Source organism: Salvelinus alpinus, chromosome 12 (assembly GCF_045679555.1).
Source record: "Salvelinus alpinus chromosome 12, SLU_Salpinus.1, whole genome shotgun sequence".
NCBI classification, from domain to species: domain Eukaryota; kingdom Metazoa; phylum Chordata; class Actinopteri; order Salmoniformes; family Salmonidae; genus Salvelinus; species Salvelinus alpinus.
Window position 1 is genome coordinate 16,582,858 of NC_092097.1, and position 9,774 is coordinate 16,592,631.

General features: G+C 47.9%; 1 protein-coding gene across 1 annotated transcript in view; it reads right to left on the minus strand.

Annotated features, from left to right (window-relative positions):
* Positions 1 to 539: 539 nt before the first annotated feature.
* LOC139536571 (uncharacterized) overlaps positions 540 to 9,774 on the minus strand; it is a 154,527-nt gene continuing 145,292 nt past the window's right edge. The window contains exon 2 of the mRNA XM_071337210.1: positions 540 to 1,424. Coding sequence (XP_071193311.1) covers positions 630 to 1,424 — 795 coding nt within the window. The 3' untranslated portion in view covers positions 540 to 629. The remainder of the gene's footprint in view (positions 1,425 to 9,774) is intronic.

The following is a 9,774-nucleotide window of genomic DNA, read 5'->3' on the forward strand; positions in this document are numbered from 1 at the left end:
ACAGATCAAATCAAATCAAATCAAATTTTATTAGTCACATACACATGGTTAGCAGATGTTAATGCGAGTGTAGCGAAATGCTTGTGCTTCTAGTTCCGACAATGCAGTAATAACCAACAGTAATCTAACCTAACAATTCCGCACTACTACCTTACACACACACACAAGTGTAAAGGGATAAAGAATATGTACATAAAGATATATGAATGAGTGGTGGTACAGAACGGCATGGCAGATGCAGTAGATGGTATAGAGTACGGTATATACATATGAGATGAGTACTGTAGGGTATGTAAACATAAGTGGCATAGTTTAAAGTGGCTAGTGGTACATGTATTGCATAAAGATGGCAAGATGCAGTAGATGATATAGAGTACAGTATATATACATATGAGATGGGTAATGTAGGGTATGTAAACATTGTATTAAGTGGCATTGCTTAAAGTGGCTAGTGGTACATTTTTACATCATTTACATTTTTTTTACATTTAAGTCATTTAGCAGACGCTCTTATCCAGAGCGACTTACAAATTGGTGCATTCACCTTATGACATCCAGTGGAACGGCCACTTTACAATAGTGCATCTAAATCTTTTAAGGGGGGGGGGAGTGAGAAGGATTACTTTATCCTATCCTAGGTATTCCTTAAAGAGGTGGGGTTTCAGGTGTCTCCGGAAGGTGGTGATTGACTCCGCTGTCCTGGCGTCGTGAGGGAGTTTGTTCCACCATTGGGGGGCCAGAGCAGCGAACAGTTTTGACTGGGCTGAGCGGGAACTGTACTTCCTCAGTGGTAGGGAGGCGAGCAGGCCAGAGGTGGATGAACGCAGTGCCCTTGTTTGGGTGTAGGGCCTGATCAGAGCCTGGAGGTACTGAGGTGCCGTTCCCCTCACAGCTCCGTAGGCAAGCACCATGGTCTTGTAGCGGATGCGAGCTTCAACTGGAAGCCAGTGGAGAGAGCGGAGGAGCGGGGTGACGTGAGAGAACTTGGGAAGGTTGAACACCAGACGGGCTGCGGCGTTCTGGATGAGTTGTAGGGGTTTAATGGCACAGGCAGGGAGCCCAGCCAACAGCGAGTTGCAGTAATCCAGACGGGAGATGACAAGTGCCTGGATTAGGACCTGCGCCGCTTCCTGTGTGAGGCAGGGTCGTACTCTGCGGATGTTGTAGAGCATGAACCTACAGGAACGGGCCACCGCCTTGATGTTGGTTGAGAACGACAGGGTGTTGTCCAGGATCACGCCAAGGTTCTTAGCGCTCTGGGAGGAGGACACAATGGAGTTGTCAACCGTGATGGCGAGATCATGGAACGGGCAGTCCTTCCCCGGGAGGAAGAGCAGCTCCGTCTTGCCGAGGTTCAGCTTGAGGTGGTGATCCGTCATCCACACTGATATGTCTGCCAGACATGCAGAGATGCGATTCGCCACCTGGTCATCAGAAGGGGGAAAGGAGAAGATTAGTTGTGTGTCGTCTGCATAGCAATGATAGGAGAGACCATGTGAGGTTATGACAGAGCCAAGTGACTTGGTGTATAGCGAGAATAGGAGAGGGCCTAGAACAGAGCCCTGGGGGACACCAGTGGTGAGAGCACGTGGTGAGGAGACAGATTCTCGCCACGCCACCTGGTAGGAGCGACCTGTCAGGTAGGACGCAATCCAAGCGTGGGCCGCGCCGGAGATGCCCAACTCGGAGAGGGTGGAGAGGAGGATCTGATGGTTCACAGTATCGAAGGCAGCCGATAGGTCTAGAAGGATGAGAGCAGAGGAGAGAGAGTTAGCTTTAGCAGTGCGGAGCGCCTCCGTGATACAGAGAAGAGCAGTCTCAGTTGAATGACTAGTCTTGAAACCTGACTGATTTGGATCAAGAAGGTCATTCTGAGAGAGATAGCGGGAGAGCTGGCCAAGGACGGCACGTTCAAGAGTTTTGGAGAGAAAAGAAAGAAGGGATACTGGTCTGTAGTTGTTGACATCGGAGGGATCGAGTGTAGGTTTTTTCAGAAGGGGTGCAACTCTCGCCCCTTCTCTCGCCCCTACATAATTTCCATCAATTCACATTTTTAAAGTGGCTGGAGTTGGGTCAGTATGTTGGCAGCGGCCGCTAAATGTTAGTGGTGGCTGTTTAACAGTCTGATGGCCTTGAGATAGAAGCTGTTTTTCAGTCTCTCGGTCCCTGCTTTGATGCACCTGTACTGACCTCGCCTTCTGGATGATAGCGGGGTGAACAGGCAGTGGCTTGGGTGGTTGTTGTCCTTGATGATCTTTATGGCCTTCCTGTGACATCGGGTGGTGTAGGTGTCCTGGAGGGCAGGTAGTTTGCCCCTGGTGATGCGTTCTGCAGACCTCACTACCCTCTGGAGAGCCTTACGGTTGTGGGCGGAGCAGTTGCCGTACCAGGCGGTGATACAGCCCGACAGGATGCTCTCGATTGTGCATCTGTAGAAGTTTGTGAGTGCTTTTGGTGACAAGCCGAATTTCTTCAGCCTCCTGAGGTTGAAGAGGCGCTGCTGCGCCTTCTTCACAACGCTGTCTGTGTGGGTGGACCAGTTCAGTTTGTCCGTGATGTGTACACCGAGGAACTTAAAACTTTCCACCTTCTCCACTACTGACCCGTCGATGTGGATAGGGGGGTGCTCCCTCTGCTGTTTCCTGAAGTCCACAATCATCTCCTTTGTTTTGTTGACGTTGAGTATGAGGTTATTTTCCTGACACCACACTCCGAGGGCCCTCACCTCCTCCCTGTAGGCCGTCTCGTCGTTGTTGGTGATCAAGCCTACCACTGTAGTGTCATCCGCAAACTTGATGATTGAGTTGGAGGCGTGCATGGCCACGCAGTCGTGGGTGAACAGGGAGTACAGGAGAGGGCTCAGAACGCACCCTTGTGGGGCCCCAGTGTTGAGGATCAGCGGGGTGGAGATGTTGTTACCTACCCTCACCACCTGGGGGCGGCCCGTCAGGAAGTCCAGGACCCAGTTGCACAGGGCGGGGTCGAGACCCAGGGTCTCGAGCTTGATGACGAGTTTGGAGGGTACTATGGTGTTAAATGCTGAGCTGTAATCGATGAACAGCATTCTCACATGGGTATTCCTCTTGTCCAGATGGGTTAGGGCAGTGTGCAGTGTGGTTGCGATTGCGTCGTCTGTGGACCTATTGGGTCGGTAAGCAAATTGGAGTGGGTCTAGGGTGTCCGGTAGGGTGGAGGTGATATGGTCCTTGACTAGTCTCTCAAAGCACTTCATGATGACGGAAGTGAGTGCTACGGGGCGGTAGTCGTTTAGCTCAGTTACCTTAGCTTTCTTGGGAACAGGAACAATGGTGGCCCTCTTGAAGCATGTGGGAACAGCAGACTGGGATAAGGATTGATTGAATATGTCCGTAAACACACCAGCCAGCTGGTCTGCGCATGCTCTGAGGACGCGGCTGGGAATGCCGTCTGGGCCTGCAGCCTTGCGAGGGTTAACACGTTTAAATGTTTTACTCACCTCGGCTGCAGTGAAGGAGAGCCCGCAGGTTTTGGTAGGGGGCCGTGTCAGTGGCACTGTATTGTCCTCAAAGCGGGCAAAAAAGTTGTTTAGCCTGTCTGGGAGCAAGACATCCTGGTCCTCGACGGGGCTGGTTTTCTTTTTGTAATCCGTGATTGACTGTAGACCCTGCCACATACCTCTTGTGTCTGAGCTGTTGAATTTCGACTCGATTTTGTCTCTGTACTGAGACTTAGCCTGTTTGATTGCCTTGCGGAGAGAATAGCTACACTGTTTGTATTCGGTCATGCTTCCGGTCACCTTGCCCTGGTTAAAAGCAGTGGTTCGCGCTTTCAGTTTCACGCGAATGCTGCCGTCAATCCACGGTTTCTGGTTTGGGAATGTTTTTATCGTTGCTGTGGGTACGACATCGTCAATGCACTTCCTAATGAACTCGCTCACCGAATCAGCATATTCGTCAATATTGTTGTTGGACGCGATGCGGAACATATTCCAATCCGCGTGATCGAAGCAGTCTTGAAGCGTGGATTCAGATTGGTCGGACCAGCGTTGAACAGACCTGAGCGCGGGAGCTTGTTGTTTGAGTTTTTGTTTGTAGGCTGGAATCAACAAAATGGAGTCGTGGTCAGCTTTTCCGAAAGGGGGGCGGGGGAGGGCCTTATAAGCGTCGCGGAAATTAGTATAACAATGGTCTAGTGTTTTTCCAGCCCTGGTAGCACAATCGATATGCTGATAGAATTTAGGGAGTTTTGTTTTTAGATTAGCCTTGTTAAAATCCCCAGCTACGATGAATGCAGCCTCAGGGTGTGTGGTTTCCAGTTTACAAAGAGTCAGATAAAGTTCGTTCAGGGCCATCGATGTGTCTGCTTGGGGGGGAATGTATACGGCTGTGATTATGATTGACGAGAATTCCCTTGGTAGATAATGCGGTCGACATTTGATTGTGAGGAGTTCTAGATCAGGTGAACAGAACGACTTGAGTTCTTGTGTGTTGTTATGATGATCACACCACTTCTCGTTAATCATAAGGCATACCCCCCCGCCCCTCTTCTTACCGGAAAGATGTTTGTTTCTGTCGGCGCGATGCATGAAGAAACCAGCTGGCTGCACCGACTCCGTTAGCGTCCCTTGAGTTAGCCATGTTTCCGTGAAGCAGAGCACGTTGCAATCCCTGATGTCTCTCTGGAATGCTACCCGTGCTCGGATTTCATCAACCTTATTGTCAAGAGACTGGACATTGGCGAGTAGTATGCTAGGGAGTGGAGCGCGATGTGCCCGTCTCCGAAGCCTGACCACGAGACCGCCACGTTTTCCCCTTTTTCGGCGTCGCACAGGGTCGCCGGCTGGGATCAGATCCATTGTATTGTGTGGAAGGCAAAACACTGGATCCGTTTCGGGAAAGTCATATTCCTGGTAGGAACGATGATGAGTTGACGTTAATCGTATGTTCAGTAGTTCCTCCCGACTGTATGTAATGAAACCTAAGATTACCCGGGGTACCGATGTAAGAAATAACACGTAAAAAAACAAAATACTGCATATTAAGAGTGTTTAAGAGTTCTGAGAAGACCAAGCTAGGCACAACAAAAAGCATGCAAATGTCAAATGGCATCAAGGGAAATAAACACAAACAGGTTTGTACAGCTCATCTGTTTTGGACTGAGTATATAGGTTGATGGACGCAGGCAGACACAAGCACACCGATTCCCTATAAGTCCCATCTCCCACTCAGTCCATCTGTCTCCTCTCAAACAGACAGCCACAGAATCCCTAATTTGTCTGACATGCGAAGGCTTGCAACGGCTTACATACATTTATTGTGGCTCTGCCGCTTTCGCCTCTCAAAATGGATTGTGTGTGTGCATGCGTGTGGTTATGTTTGGCAAGTTTTGACAGAGGTTAATTCAACCCGAGTCAGTGCCTGAGGGGGTGACAGTCGGTTACATAAACAGAACGAGGCTGTGACAGGAGAGGAGATGCTCTTTTCCAACTCTCCTCTCTCTTGCTCATAGAGAGTACACAAAAAACTTCTCTGTGATAAAGGATGTGTTTCGTTGTGTCATCTGTAGGAAGCCAAAGGCAACGTTGACTTTTGAAGGAATTATATTATATTCAATTCCATCACATGGAAAACGATACAATACATGATGTTCTATAGATCCAATACATGATGTTCTATAGATCCAATACATGATGTTCTATAGATCCAATACATGATGTTCTATAGATCCAATACATGATGTTCTATAGATCCAATACATGAATAACGACACTGAAAGAACAGGGATTGACATGCATTAACTGCCTCTAAAAATAAGAAGGAAAAGAACAGTTTAATCTGGAGCAGTTGCAAATTAACTGTCCACTCCCGTCACTGTGTGTTCCCACAAGTCTCTACTGCGCGTCTGCACATTTCTCTGTGTGGACGTGTGTTTCTCTGTTGTTAAGAGTTCATGCAGATTTTTCTTCGGGGCCTGTATGATTGTTTGGCAGAGCTAAATGTATTTGTTGTATGGTAGCCTACTTGTCCAGTATGTGAGTGTAATGGTCAGCTACTCATAAGATCATAGACAACACTGAGTGAACCACTCAGACATCTCTGTCCATTGACTGAGGGAAGCGTGTCCCCTCTGGGGCCAGCCTCACAAGGACAAACAGATACAACAGAAAAATAACAGCAACATCAGTCTTAGTGTCAATATTGGTCTGTCATGTTGCTGTCTGTCATGTTGCTGACTGTCATGTTGCTGTCTGTCATGTTGCTGACTGTCATGTTGCTGACTGTCATGTTGCTGACTGCCATGTTGCTGTCTGTCATGTTGCTGTCTGTCATGTTGCTGACTGTCATGTTGCTGACTGTCATGTTGCTGTCTGTCATGTTGCTGTCTGTCATGTTGCTGTCTGTCATGTTGCTGTCTGTCATGTTGCTGACTGTCATGTTGCTGACTGTCATGTTGCTGTCTGTCATGTTGCTGACTGTCATGTTGCTGACTGTCATGTTGCTGTCTGTCATGTTGCTGACTGTCATGTTGCTGTCTGTCATGTTGCTGACTGTCATGTTGCTGACTGCCATGTTGCTGACTGTCATGTTGCTGTCTGTCATGTTGCTGACTGTCATGTTGCTGTCTGTCATGTTGCTGACTGTCATGTTGCTGTGTCATGTTGCTGACTGTCATGTTGCTGACTGTCATGTTGCTGACTGCCATGTTGCTGACTGTCATGTTGCTGTCTGTCATGTTGCTGACTGTCATGTTGCTGTCTGTCATGTTGCTGACTGTCATGTTGCTGTCTGTCATGTTGCTGACTGTCATGTTGCTGTCTGTCATGTTGCTGACTGTCATGTTGCTGACTGTCATGTTGCTGACTGTCATGTTGCTGTCTGTCATGTTGCTGTCTGTCATGTTGCTGACTGTCATGTTGCTGACTGTCATGTTGCTGACTGTCATGTTGCTGACTGTCATGTTGCTGACTGTCGTGTTGCTGACTGTCGTGTTGCTGACTGTCATGTTGCTGTCTGTCATGTTGCTGACTGTCATGTTGCTGACTGTCATGTTGCTGACTGCCATGTTGCTGACTGTCATGTTGCTGTCTGTCATGTTGCTGACTGTCATGTTGCTGTCTGTCATGTTGCTGACTGTCATGTTGCTGACTGTCATGTTGCTGACTGCCATGTTGCTGACTGTCATGTTGCTGTCTGTCATGTTGCTGACTGTCATGTTGCTGACTGTCATGTTGCTGTCTGTCATGTTGCTGACTGTCATGTTGCTGACTGTCATGTTGCTGACTGTCATGTTGCTGTCTGTCATGTTGGCGACTGTCATGTTGCTGACTGTCATGTTGCTGACTGCCATGTTGCTGACTGTCATGTTGCTGACTGTCATGTTGCTGTCTGTCATGTTGCTGACTGTCATGTTGCTGACTGCCATGTTGCTGACTGTCATGTTGCTGTCTGTCATGTTGCTGACTGTCATGTTGCTGTCTGTCATGTTGCTGACTGTCATGTTGCTGACTGCCATGTTGCTGTCTGTCATGTTGGCGACTGTCATGTTGCTGACTGTCATGTTGCTGACTGCCATGTTGCTGACTGTCATGTTGCTGACTGTCATGTTGCTGTCTGTCATGTTGCTGACTGTCATGTTGCTGACTGCCATGTTGCTGACTGTCATGTTGCTGACTGTCATGTTGCTGTCTGTCATGTTGCTGACTGTCATGTTGCTGACTGCCATGTTGCTGACTGTCATGTTGCTGACTGTCATGTTGCTGACTGTCATGTTGCTGTCTGTCATGTTGCTGACTGTCATGTTGCTGACTGCCATGTTGCTGTCTGTCATGTTGCTGACTGTCATGTTGCTGACTGTCGACTGTCATGTTGCTGACTGTCATGTTGCTGACTGCCATGTTGCTGTCTGTCATGTTGCTGACTGTCATGTTGCTGTCTGTCATGTTGCTGACTGTCATGTTGCTGACTGCCATGTTGCTGTCTGTCATGTTGCTGACTGTCATGTTGCTGACTGCCATGTTGCTGTCTGTCATGTTGCTGACTGTCATGGATGCTGTCTGTCATGTTGCTGACTGTCATGTTGCTGACTGCCATGTTGCTGACTGCCATGTTGCTGTCTGTCATGTTGCTGACTGTCATGTTGCTGTCTGTCATGTTGCTGACTGTCATGTTGCTGACTGTCATGTTGCTGTCTGTCATGTTGCTGTCTGTCATGTTGCTGACTGTCATGTTGCTGTCTGTCATGTTGCTGACTGTCATGTTGCTGACTGTCATGTTGCTGACTGCATGTTGCTGACTGTGTTGCTGTCTGTCATGTTGCTGACTGTCATGTTGCTGTCTGTCATGTTGCTGACTGTCATGTTGCTGTCTGTCATGTTGCTGACTGTCATGTTGCTGACTGTCATGTTGCTGTCTGTCATGTTGCTGACTGTCATGTTGCTGACTGTCATGTTGCTGACTGTCATGTTGCTGACTGTCATGTTGCTGACTGCCATGTTGCTGACTGCCTGTTGCTGACTGTCATGTTGCTGACTGTCGTGTTGCTGTCTGTCATGTTGCTGTCTGTCATGTTGCTGACTGTCATGTTGCTGACTGTCATGTTGCTGACTGCCATGTTGCTGTCTGCCATGTTGCTGACTGCCATGTTGCTGACTGTCATGTTGCTGACTGTCATGTTGCTGACTGCCATGTTGCTGTCTGTCATGTTGCTGACTGTCATGTTGCTGTCTGTCATGTTGCTGACTGCCATGTTGCTGTCTGTCATGTTGCTGACTGTCATGTTGCTGACTGTCATGTTGCTGTCTGTCATGTTGCTGACTGTCATGTTGCTGTCTGTCATGTTGCTGACTGTCATGTTGCTGACTGTCATGTTGCTGACTGCCATGTTGCTGTCTGTCATGTTGCTGACTGTCATGTTGCTGACTGTCATGTTGCTGCTGACTGTCATGTTGCTGACTGTCATGTTGCTGACTGCCATGTTGCTGTCTGTCATGTTGCTGACTGTCATGTTGCTGTCTGTCATGTTGCTGACTGTCATGTTGCTGACTGCCATGTTGCTGTCTGTCATGTTGCTGACTGTCATGTTGCTGTCTGTCATGTTGCTGACTGTCATGTTGCTGACTGTCATGTTGCTGTCTGTAATGTTGCTGACTGTCATGTTGCTGACTGCCATGTTGCTGACTGTTATGTTGCTGTCAGTATTGCATTTTTGAAACAATATGCGCCATAAATATACGTGTATTTGATGTATAATCGCAATGTTCAATCAATCAGCTCATGGAGAAGCAGGTAAGAATTGTACTGATGGAAGTTCCAAAAATATATACGTTTTCCCTGATTAATCAATTAGAGAGGATGGAGGCAGATACAGTGACAGCAGTAGCTGATCAAGATGGATGAGGCCATTAGATCACTTAACATACAGATTGGGTTAGATTGGAAGTTCTAATGAACAGGTGCTCTTTCATCGGAGAGGGGATAGCTGACAGAACAAGGGACATCTTTGAGGGTTGTAAAGGCAATATGTTATGCAAAATGCATTTGCAATGTTATTCATTTGTTATTGCATTGTCCATTGCTAATGATAATCATGGAAGGGGTTCCCATTGGGCACAGACGTTAATTCAATGTCTATTCCACGTTGGTTCCATGGAATTTCATTGAAATGATTTGGAAACAACGTTTATCCAACCAGTGTGTGCCCAGTGGGTTACCTCATATCCGTTCCTTCTCTGGCTATGTTGCCAGATGTGTCTCATTGGGTCATATATTTTCAACTGCTAGAAACAAGCCACTTCCT